Genomic DNA, 12,363 nt, shown 5'->3' on the forward strand with positions numbered 1-12,363 from the left:
CTGAGATCTGAACAGAGATGAAGTTGCATCCACTGGGCAGTACAATTCTCATGTGGCTGAAAAGATGATCGCAACTGACATGAGCTCCCGCTTCCAGCAAACCGGCAAAGGAGAGAATATACGGTAGAAACAAGAGGAAAAGTTTTGGCAAAATCAGGAATTTATATTCACATTAATTTTGTTGTCTCCGTCGTAGCGTCTTCAGACACAAACTCGACTAACAGGACAAAATTTTGTTCCTACAAATTATACAGAGTCTAAAACACCTCCCTGTCTGCCGGGGAAACGCCATTCTGTTGGTTCACTCGCACTCGGGAATGGCGGTCAGATCGGGCGCGAAGCGCGGCTGCATCCTCCCGGAACTATTCGCACGCGCCACCGGCCGCCTCTTCGCTGCGAGCGCCGGCACGGTCTTGTAAGCGACGGTCTCGACGACCTCCTGGGGTGGGGCGAAGACGAGCGGCGCCACCGAGCCGGCGCGCCTCCGCCGTCCAACGCCGGCAGACGATGCTGCGGTGTTGGCCTTTTTAACAAGGGCCGCAGACGCCCTGACAGCGAGAGCAGCGAGGTCCTCGCGCCGGAGGCCGTTCCGCCGAGCCTCAGCGGGCAGCAAGAAGTATATCTGCCCCGGGCGGAGCTCCTCGGCCACGCCCACGGCGGCCACGGGGCCCTCGAACGGCATCTCGTCGGCGTCGCACAGGAACCAACCGGCGTCCCCAGCCACCGAGTCGTCAAGCGCCTGGCCCGCTGTGGCCGGGCGCGGGTACTCCTGCAGCTCACCCGTTGGCAGCAGTACCATAGCCGTCGAGGCAGGCTGTCCCTTTGCCCGCACCGCCGCCGCCGCGCTGCCGCTGGACATGCAGAGCCCCATTTTCTTGGCGTCTGTGGTGATCTTTTTGTTGTGTGAGCTTTGAGTTGGGAGACGGCGATCGCGATGGAGGAGGAGGCTTGGTCGGGCCACTTATATATAGGAGGAGGAATATGACACAGTGGCGTTTGGCAGGGGCCAGGGCAGCCTTTTCCTCGAACCGTTTGGGAGTGGAAGCTGCGTGTACGTGGTGAATACGTACAATTTTCTTGTACGTAATCACTGTGATTTTACGGTCATTTTACTGTTAATGTGATTATGTATAAAAATGGAATTGAATCAGTACTTATTGACTTATCAAAGAAAGCTTGATTTTATTTCTTATTTAAGTCAATAAGACATGGGCCAGTTGAGGTTGTCCTCAAGGAAAAATGGCCTACAAGAACTGTTGTAAATGATCCATTCCGTACTATTGGAAACACCGGTTGAAAAAAATTGATAAAACCGAAAACAGACGATGTGAAGTGGAGGTATAGGAGGAAAGAAATAACGGACGACACAACCATAAGTATTATTTAGGTGCGCGAAAAAAATTGAGGTGAAATTTCTTTTTTAAGTTGGAGAAAAAAGGAGTTGATGGTGACGGTATATCGCCACCTCTCTTGTTATACGAGACACGTGGGATATAAGTGAAAATCGAAAGGTTTTCATTTTTCAACATATAATTTAAGATGTATGACACTATCATTTACAGATATATGACCATATATGACACAAAAAATTAGGTGTACCATGGTAGGAAAGTGGGTAGGGACGGCTTTGAGCGCATGATTCAAGATACATTGCCTTCCATCATTTGCATGTATATCTATGTATGATCACACAGAAATTATGAATGTCACGGTAAAAAGAGGAAATCAGTACTGTGTTATTGGCTATTTAATGATTATTAATTGCTACAATTTTCACGAATCAACCTGCAGATAGATGGTTAGGAGGACCGTGGTATACAGCCCACCAGGATTCAAGTCCTAAAATCGACACCGGTGCTCGCATTTTCCTGGATTAATTTCAGAACTTCCGGCAATGTGCGTTCAGTTGGAGATGACGTTCTCGTCAACTACAAAGGTGTCTGTGGTGACTTCGTCAATCTCAAAATGATGTGCCGGCTCAGTCTCCCAGAGGTTCTCATAAAGGTAGGCTGTGTGTGTGTGTTCATAGGGGTGAGTGTATGTGCCTATGTATGAGCGTTTACATCTGTGTTGAAAAAACAAGTTGCTAATATCTTCTCCACGAACGAGGGTTAAAAATACGACATGATTGTGAACTTGAATTAGCAGCATATGTGTGTTTTTCATTTCAACTAGTAAAATAGGGTATAATAACTATAGCAAGACCCACTCCTTTGGTAATTCCATCAATAAAAACCTTATAAAAAACTCTTAGTTCCGTTAACCCTCTTATACCGAGGGTAAAGACCCTAGTATAGAAAATATCTATATAACCGCAATTATTGGACCAATATATTACTTGCTAAAGGAAATAGTTTTTTGTTATTTTTGTTTGTAAAAAGAGTTTATTAAATCCAAATTATGAAAATGAATAAGTGGGTTCTTCTCCAAGTGCCACCAGGGGGCCTAGATTGCATCTACTCCACTCATCGTTGCCATCGTGCGCCACCGAGGAAAGTGCTGGTGGTGGCAGGGAGGCCCTTTCGAGTTGTGTTGCCCTGGAGGGGCACATGATATGGCGGGGAGGGTCGGATGCTTCTTGTGCTATCATGTGTGCATCGGCGGCTACAACGGTTGGTCCGGCAAATTCTACTTCGACACAAGCAACGTAGGACTTTTCCGCATCACGAGTTGGCTAAAAGACACGAGCAGAAAAACAAGCATTTTCAGCGGCCACCGAAGGCGGTAGTAACTAAGTTGATCAAAGTCGCCTGTAATATATCAAGTGCAGGCGATTTACATTACTATAGATAGCTCCGGAGGCAGCTAGAACAACAAAACTGCCAGGAAGAAACATTAGAGTCGGTTGCTAATTTGTAACCGCCTAAAATTCTCGTGAACGTAGGCAGTTTCTGTTTGGCGGCCATTTTGCATCTGTTCTGTTCGTCGGGGGGTAAATATATCCGAAACATATAAAAGGCAGTTAATCCTGCAGTAAAGGAGGCTATTATTCCAAAAAAGGGCGAATACAACCAACTATTACTAAGGATTTCATCTTTGGACCAGAAGCAAGCAAGAGGTGGAATACCACAAAGAGAAAGTGTACCCCATAAAAAAGTAGTTCTTGTGATTGGAATGTATTTTCTTAAACCGCCCATAAGAACCATATTTTGACTTTTATCTGGTGAATATCCAACAAGAGGTTCCATTGAATGAATAACGGATCCGGATCCCAAGAACAATAAAGCTTTTGAATAAGCATGAGTGATCAAATGGAATAAAGCAGCTTGATAAGAACCTATACCTAGAGCTAACATCATATAACCCAATTGAGACATTGTAGAATAGGCTAAGCTTCTTTTAATATCTCTCTGAGCAAGAGCTAAAGTAGCTCCTAAGAATAGTGTTATTGTACCTACTAAAGAAATAAAACTCATTATCAAAGGTAAAGATATGAAAAGAGGAAGAAGTCGAGCTAGAAGAAAAATTCCCGCAGCAACCATAGTTGCTGCGTGTATAAGAGCCGAAATAGGAGTGGGCCCTTCCATAGCATCGGGTAACCATACGTGAAGAGGGAATTGTGCGGATTTCGCAACTGCACCAAGGAATAATAAAAAAGCACACAAAGTAGTAAGTAAAGAGTTAATTCCATTATTAGGAATCCAGTTATTAGCTATTTTGAACAAATCCCTAAACTCTAAACTACCTGTTATCCAAAAAAAACCTAAAATTCCTAATAATAGACCAAAATCCCCTACACGATTAGTTACAAAAGCTTTTTGACAAGCACTCGCTGCGATTGGTCGTGTAAACCAAAAGCCTATCAATAAATAAGAACACATTCCCACGAGTTCCCAAAAAAAATAAATTTGTATCAAATTGGAGCTAGTAACCAATCCCAACATGGAAGTATTGAAAAAACTTATATAAACAAAAAATCTCAAATATCCTTCATCGTGAGACATATAACCATCACTATAAATAAGAACCAGGATTCCTACAGTAGTAATTAGTATTAACATAATAGAAGTAAGTGGGTCAATCAAGTATCCAAATTCTAAAGAAAAATCATTATTGACGGTCCAAGACCATAGATATTGATAGATCGAACTTCCATTTATTTGTTGAATAGACAGTTGAACTGAGAATACCATAGCTATACTTAAGAGTAAAACACTAGGAAAAGCCCATATGCGACGAAGATTTTTTGTTGCTGTCGGAATAAGAATAAGGCCAAATCCCATTGACATAATAACTGGAAGTGGGAGAAGAGGGATTACCCATGCATATTGATATGTATGTTCCATAAGAAAAGAAATTGCAATTTTTACTTCAATTTTTACTTCAATTTTTCTATAAAATTGTTTCCGATTCACCAAACCAATTCTTATCTCTTTCTGAAAGAATAAATAAAAAGAATAAGAAAAAATACTGAAATTCTTAATTTTTCCAAAATTTATCTCATTGAAATAATTAAAAATTAAGAATGGGTTTAGTTGGTTAAATTAAAAAAGTTAATAAAATAACTAGGTAACGAAGACTTTCCTACAATTTTCCCTTGCCCTCCCCATTCTATGGGCAAACCCTTGCACCCATCCCTCGTGGCACGTGGCACGCCGCCCTTCCGCGGCGGCACAATGGTCATCCGCCCACCCGAGGCGGGGCAGTGGGTGGAAGATCTGCCCGTCCACGGTAACCATGTGGCCGATCCGCTCATTCACGGCGAGGTGTCCGATCAGCCCATCTCAGGTAGCGCGGTGGCACAGCCACCAATCCACGGCGGTGCGGTGGATGATCTTCCTATCAGAGGCGGCGCGGTGGAAGCTCCACCCATCCGCGGTGTCATGGTGGCAGATCTGCCCTTTGGCGCCTGCCCGATGGTGCAGTGGCAGATCTGCCCGTTGGCAGCTGCATGGCGACGCGGTGACTCTGCTGGCATTGGATTGTTGCCGCTGCTGACCTCCATAGAGGTCTCCGAATCTCCGGCATGGTGAGCTCACAAATGTTTCACCACAGATTATATAAGTATGTGTGTTTAGTTGCTGCTTCTTGGGTTTGCGAATGTATGCCTATATCTTTTTGTATAATTAGTTGCTGCTTGCATAAATATGTTTCGCCATGGATTATATATTTTTGTGTGTTTAGTTGCTAATTCCAGGGTTGGTGATTGTATGCTTATATCCTTTTGTATGATTGGTTCCTGGTTATATAATTATGTTTCACCATGGTTTACATATTTCTGTGTTTAGTTCTGCTTCTAGAGTTGGCAATTGTATGCTCATGTTTACCTCAATGTTTTGTTTAAATTTCATTCGCGTGACTGGTTAAGAAATGAAACGACAACCCCCATGGAATTGTATGTGAATTTTGGTATCATGACTGATTACAAAATGGAATGGCTGCTCATGAAGATCTTGGAGGTCGTTAGAAATACACATTGGTCTCTAGGCGTCCGCGCATTGGAGACGATTTACCAAAACAAACCACTTACACGCCTGTGTTTTTTCAAGTATTAGCGACACAGGCTTTGAGGCGTAACCTCGAACCGCCTCCGTCCCATCTAAAAAAACATCTACAATGCTCATGTTTCTACAAGTGAGATGCTCTAGTTGGGCATGCTTGTAAAGAGGGTAGTTGATGACATCTAAGATTTGGTTCAAGCAACATCACCGCTTTGTATGTCGTTAACTTGGTGAAAGTGTTGACTCGATGTTTCACTTCGGGGGTGATAGCATCCGATGTTTATTAGTTCAACCTGACAACATCTATTCTTTGTTAGGTATTATGCTGCTCTATTGACAAATTGTTGTCCACGGTGATAAGCTTTTGTGCGAATAAGAACGTGTTGTTGTGTGAATGGTCCAAAGCTGATGACATCACATTTTTCTTTCCGATATTGACACGTAGCATTATTTTTAATTATATCATAGTTGTGTGCACGGGACAGTAGAATCGTAACTCGAAGTCGCGTAATAAATACCATGTCATAGTGAAAGCTCACTTCTATGAGTGCTAGTGGCATGGGTGTGCGCGTACATGGTGTACTACGTCTCTACTGCGTCCTAAACAATAGAGCAAAAGTGCAGTCTTATCTGCTACAACGGTGTAGTGTGGATGCCCATGGTGTGTGTCCCCACCGTATCCAAAACAAAAGAGTGAAAGTGTGCACTTCGTTTCCATGGCTATGAAAGGATCTGCCATGACATCCATCATAGCATCATCACTGGAGCTGACCTGGATTGCTCTTTACACATTTCTTGATATCTTGTAATCCCCGTGGGGAGTTTATTATCGTACTTGAGTGCTTAAGATGACGGTGCATGCGCTAAAGAAGCCAGTGGTCAATAGTTTATTATTAGTAGTAGTGCCGGCGGTTCTCTCTATTTTGTTTATGTGCTCTTTCTTGGTATATCTTGTACCCGAGGTTCTAGATGCAAGTGCATAATGAGGTACCGTAGATTGATGTGATTAACCGCATCACTCCTAGGCGTTGCTTTAGACGCGGGATTCGTAGGATGCTAAGATGTTTGTACACGATCCACAACAGAGAGAATTCTTTAGGTTATCCACCCCTTGAATTTGCACTTGTACCTCAGTTGCACACTGCTGCTGCTAAGCAGCTAAGTTATTGCATTGCATGGATAGATAGAGGCGGGCGCGGGGAGTGCTCTCACCAAGATGACGGATGACGAAGGCATGGATAAGCCTATCTGGTAGTAAAAGTTCACGTCTAGTCTGTGTGCATGTGTATTACGTTGTACGGGTCCCTACTACGCAATAAAAAAAGGCTGAAACCGTAATTGCATATTTATTAGCAACGCCTAATTGAGATGAAAGTGCTACCTTCGAACGAGCTACTTAAACGGTTGAATAACGTTCATCTCATGGATGTCGGGATGAGTTTTGTGGGAACCTTCTCATAACGGCACATTCTTGATTAGATCTTAACTTGGAGTTATGTAAATTATATGTACATCTATATGCAAGGTTTTCATTTTAATAAAAATAAATAATCTGTCATGATAGGTTTGTGGTGCAATTGAGAACAAAATGGCATCAGATTTTTTTTACGAATATTGATGCTTAGCATTATTTTCGATAGTGTTATAGTTGTTTGTACGGTACGTTAGATCGCTGCACCAAAGTCCATGAAAGCCTCTGTCCTAGTGAAAGCTCATGTATCATAGTTGTGAGCGCTAGTGAAACGACGTACGTGATGTCTGACCTTACCATGTCATAAACAATGGAGCAAAAGCGCGGTGTTATCTACTACCACAACAGAAGAGGGTGGGTTTACGTGGTGCGCGTCCCCACTGTATCCCAAGGGAAAAGAGCAAAAGTTTGAGCTTTGTTTCCTTGGCCACGAAATGATTTGCCATAGCAATCGTGGGTGACGCTGAAGTGGATTGCTTTTCTTACATATTTCTTTAGTGCTTAAGATGACGAGTAGTCAAGTGGGCAGTACTAAATCGCACGGTGATTGATAGTAGTTAGTAGCAGTAGTGCTCTGTGAGAACAGAGTGAGTTGTTTAGTTTATCGATCATGTAAAGTTGCGTCAAGCAGTTGGGGCATCTCCAACGCTGACCAGTAAAGGGACATCGCAAATGTCCATTTTATGTCCGGAGGTGATACGTGGTGTGTGACTTCACCATGTCATAAACAATGGAGCAAAAGTGCGATGTTATCTACTACTGCAATAGAAGAGGGTGGGTTTATGTGGTGCATGTCCCTACTGTATCCGAAGGGATAAGAGCATAAGTGTGAGCTTTCTTTCCTTGGCTACGAAATGATCTGCCACCACATCATGGCTGACGCTGATGTGGATTTCTTTTCTTACATATTTCTTTAGTGCTTAATATGACAAGTACTCAAGTGGGCGGTACTAAATCACACGGTGATTGATAGTAGTTAGTAGCAGTAGTGCCCTATTTTGTTTAGTTGCAGTTTCGTGGTATCTTGTAGATAAGGTTGATCGTAAGATGATTGGCCATGATATTGGGAGGATACTAATGATTTTTCTAAAAAATCTAGAACATAGTGAGTTGTTTAGTTTATCCATCCTGTGAAGTTCCATCAAGCAGTTAGGGCATCTCCAACACTGCCTCGTAAATGGACATCGCGAATGTCCGTTTTTATGTCCGGAGGTGATCCGCAGACGTGGTGTGTGACATTACCATGTCATAAACAATGGAGCAAAAGCGCGGTGTTATCTACTACTGCAACATAAGAGGGTGGGTTTATGTGGTACATGTCCCCACTGTATCCGAAGGGAAAAGAGCAAAAGCGTGAGCTTTGTTTACTTGGCTACGAAATGATCTGCCATGACATCGTGGCTAACGCTGATGTGGATTGCTTTTCTTACATACTTCTTGATTGCTTAAGATGACAAGTAGTCAAGTGGGTTGTACTAAATCACACAGTGATTGATAATAGTTAGTAGCAGTAGTGCTCTGTTTTGTTTATTTGCAGTTTCATGGTATATGATCGTAAGCTGATTGGCCGGGAGATTGCGAGGATACTAACGAGTTTTCTAAACGATCTAGAACGGACTGAGTTTTTTAGTTTACATATCCTCTAAAGTTGCGCCAAGCAATTAGACCTCAGACTCAGAAAGTTCACCAAAGTAAATAGTATGTTAGTCGGAGCGTACTTCTCAATAGGGATTTAGAACAAAGTTACTTGGGTACTGGCTAATATCTTCCTTATTATCATAAATATAAACACTAGCCAATATCATGTTTTGCAAACATCATGATCTAAACATAATATTCTTTTTACATGATTCAGAGTAGAGTTAATATATTCCCCTGCGGCGTCCACACCTACGTTGATATTCGGAGCAATGGCCTCCGCACCTGCGTTGATAGGACCGAGGAAAGAAGGGCAAGTATCTTATTTTAGCACACATTATATAGTTATTCCATTTTGAGTTATTTGACTTGCCTTTCCTATAAAGGTACACCTAACAAATATTGTACTTCTAACGAAATATTCCCAATGACTAATGTCATGCATTTGGTACCTCAAATGAACAGAGCAGAGGATATGTCCATGGATGGTTGTGCATCGGTTGTTAATATTTTGAATATACCTTGGCGATGTTGAATATTATGGACTTTAGCACATACTAGAAGTATTTTCCACGCTTCGCCGCGCTGGTTTTTCCTCTGCACATGTCCGGCCACACGTGGACCATGATGGGGCGGGTCGGACCTAGGCCGTGATGTGATAGACATAGCCTCCTTACTCCATCCGCGAGTGCTTACCTGGTGATACGACACATCATATGATACGTTGATCCTGTACTATCTCGAGCGTTGGATCTGTACTGAAGGGACATGACGGAGCAGCCTCCCATTCCACTGCACAATATGCATAATGCACCCTAGACTATCTTGTAATTTAGCAATAAGACTTGTTCCCTTCGTCCTATTCGCCGGTCATGCTCGTTCCCAGCCGCTGCCGCCGTCGGGTACATGGGGGTGGTTTCACCGCGACTGGCCACCATGACGGCAGCCCCATCCACGCTTGCTAGCCCCAATAATACACAGCCAATTCGTTTCATGCCCGCTTCCCGAGTCCTTTGCTCAGATCCAATTTGAAATCTCCAAAGTACTGAGGAGGCCGAGACAACCTCTCTCCACCGCCACCAGAGTCGGAGAATGTATGCAACAAGGATCAGGCAAGAGGCAGCGCCATCTTGTTTGTTGCACTCTGGGTCATTTCATTTTTCAGTTGTCCGATTTCTTGATTTTGCTTTGGTTTTAACACTGCATGTCGGCGCTGGGGGAGTCAGTGTCATTTGGGTGATTCCTCTCGGAGCCGCTGGAGTGGGGTACCATGGCGCAAGTCCAAGCTGTGCCGCTGACTACCATGGGACATGTCCAATCATCACCAGAGGCTGAGAAGAATCTATCGGTGTGTTGGTTGCAGCTGTTGGAGCTCGATCTGCATCCTCCAAATGTGGTTGATATGTGCATAGGCAGTTCTTGACCAGCCCAGAGTTATACTCCATGCTTGTCGGCAGTCCATTCCTTGGTAAGTGCAACACATATCGAAGGTGTCGAACTCTATCTGGTTAGTTCATCCTCTAATCTCATAGTATTGTCCAACTATTAATTTTCAGGATATATTTTTGACAAAGGGAATATATTAATATCGAGAAGATACCAATTACACCCAGCCTCTGCAACAACAAAATGTACAACTAGACATTGAGGATGCACACAAGCAAAAAGAGAAAAAGAAGAAGAAAAAAAAGCCCCGACACAGTGATCAGTCACTCACAATAGCACCACACTAACCACCACCAAAGACAGCACCCGGCAAAAGAGGACCTCCAGAGGTGACGCCTCGAAGAAGGTAATAGAGCACGAGCACCATCATCACATGATCAATGATCTTAGGTTTTCACCCTGGCGAAAGTCCGAGTTCTGAAAACAATACCTTCATCAAGTCATTGCCAAGTACAACAATGAAGGCCAGACCTTGAGTTTTCACCCACAGAATCGAGACTTGGTACTCGAGGAGCACCACCTAGACTGAAGTCCTCCAGTGATGCCGCCCTCACTTGTCGAGGCCGCTACTGCAAGTCAGTAAACACAAAGCTCAGTCTTCATCGCATCCAAGGCACCTTTCCGCCCTTTCTTCTGATCCTTGAATCACAACCGCCATGACATTCTCTGCCTCTCTCAATACCATGGAAATTTAGAAATAGACAAGTACCATGGTATCGACAAAAAGCGGAGCTTCGTGCCACACCCACTTAATGCCGCACGGGCAGATGCATGGATGCGCACGCCCGAATCCCATCTGATCCAGAAAAACGGGAGCGTATTGCGCCTAATCTGTAGAACTCATCATCAGCTAGATCGAACATGTAGATTGTCAGTTTGGCGCGAGAAGACCAATAGGGCAGCCCCCCTTATTGACCGAGATCAACAGCCCCCATGCCATCAATCCACATGAACATACCACCCCGATCTCCCCAACCGTCAGCCGGAGCCCCAAGGCCGAGCCAGAGTGGTAGGAGAAGGCGTTTCGCGCCGCCCGTAGTTTGCGACAAGGGCCACCAAGACCGCGAGTGAGCACGCACACGATGCAACCACCGCCACACCGTCGATGAAGAAGACACGCACCCTCATGGATCTGGCCGCAACACAGCACATGCTATCCGTCGCCCCTATGCTGCTGGTAGCCGCCAACGTGAGGTCGCTGAGGTCAGTTTCCAGTCATCAGGAACCCGAGCGCAAAACACGTCGATGTACCTCCCGAACCTGCCGCCCTACAGGCCGGAGGCCATCGCGAGAGAGTGCCTCGCTGCCACCGTCGGCCACACTGGCTTCACCCAGCGGCAGCGCGGCGAGAGGAGGAGGAGGAGGAACGGTAGTGGTGCGAGTATGGGCGATCCAACTTTGAGGATATGTATGCTTGTTTTGTTAGTTTTTCTCCAAAATGCAACCCTTAATGACATTTGCAAACAAATGTAGCACTTAATGAATGGAAGCCTACCATGAAAGATTGTATAGAAGTCTTTATGTTCCAATGAATACGGGCGGGCGGCCAGCGCGAGGGAGTGCCGCGCTGCCACCGTCGGCCACACTGGCTTCACCTAGCGGCAGCGCGGCGAGAGGAGGAGGAGGAGGAACGGTAGTGGTGCGAGTATGGGCGATCCAACTTTGAGGATATGTATGCTTGTTTTGTTAGTTTTTCTCCAAAATGCAACCCTTAATGACATTTGCAAACAAATGTAGCACTTAATGAATGGAAGCCTACCATGAAAGATTGTATAGAAGTCTTTATGTTCCAATGAATTTTCAGTAGGAAATAAGTTTGAGCACATATAGACACACAGGAATGCGCTTCTTTGTTTGGCAAATTCCTTGGGCGGGTCATGGGTTAGTTTAGACAGGACTAGAGTGTCAAAACAATTACACTTGATGTGGCTAACTAATTCAAACTGAAAGTCATCCCAAGCTATTCTCACTTCCGAGCAACTCGGATTAGAAAAGTTTGAAGGCTAAAAGTAAGTTATTCACAGTCTAATAAGCAGATTTGTACAGTTGAGAAGATTCAAGGCTGAAGCACCCGATTGTTGTCAGTCACTTGAGAGGAGGTACCCACTAAGTTGTCAAGTCCTTCGCGAGTTTATGCGAGTGAGGAGTGCACCACCAAAGCTTAACAAAACATTTTTTTAAATGGTCAGACTATGATGGAGGATCATTTGTCGCTTTGAGTGTGTACTTATACACAATAGTTGCATGACATCGACCTGAGTTTTGATTTTTGGGCCAGTAGATTTCGCTAGAAGGAAGAAACTGCCAGAGGGGAGGAAGAAGCTCGCTGACAGGCTACCCCATCATCTATCTTAGAGTGGGGGGGGG

The 12,363-nt window shown here is 44.3% G+C and overlaps 1 protein-coding gene across 1 annotated transcript; it reads right to left on the bottom strand.

Moving 5' to 3' along the window:
- Positions 1 to 206: 206 nt before the first annotated feature.
- LOC125528032 lies at positions 207 to 916 on the bottom strand. The gene has a single exon (XM_048692549.1). It carries the CDS (start codon positions 869 to 871, stop codon positions 302 to 304), a length of 570 nt encoding a protein of 189 aa, XP_048548506.1. The 5' UTR covers positions 872 to 916; the 3' UTR covers positions 207 to 301.
- Between the last annotated feature and the right edge of the window lie 11,447 nt (positions 917 to 12,363).

Source organism: Triticum urartu, unplaced genomic scaffold, assembly GCF_003073215.2.
Source record: "Triticum urartu cultivar G1812 unplaced genomic scaffold, Tu2.1 TuUngrouped_contig_4583, whole genome shotgun sequence".
In the NCBI taxonomy this organism is placed as follows: domain Eukaryota; kingdom Viridiplantae; phylum Streptophyta; class Magnoliopsida; order Poales; family Poaceae; genus Triticum; species Triticum urartu.

What these genes read in the sequence shown, in the direction of transcription:
- LOC125528032 (XM_048692549.1), bottom strand. Translation starts at nt 871, where the DNA reads ATGGGGCTCTGCATGTCCAGCGGCAGCGCGGCGGCGGCGGTGCGGGCA.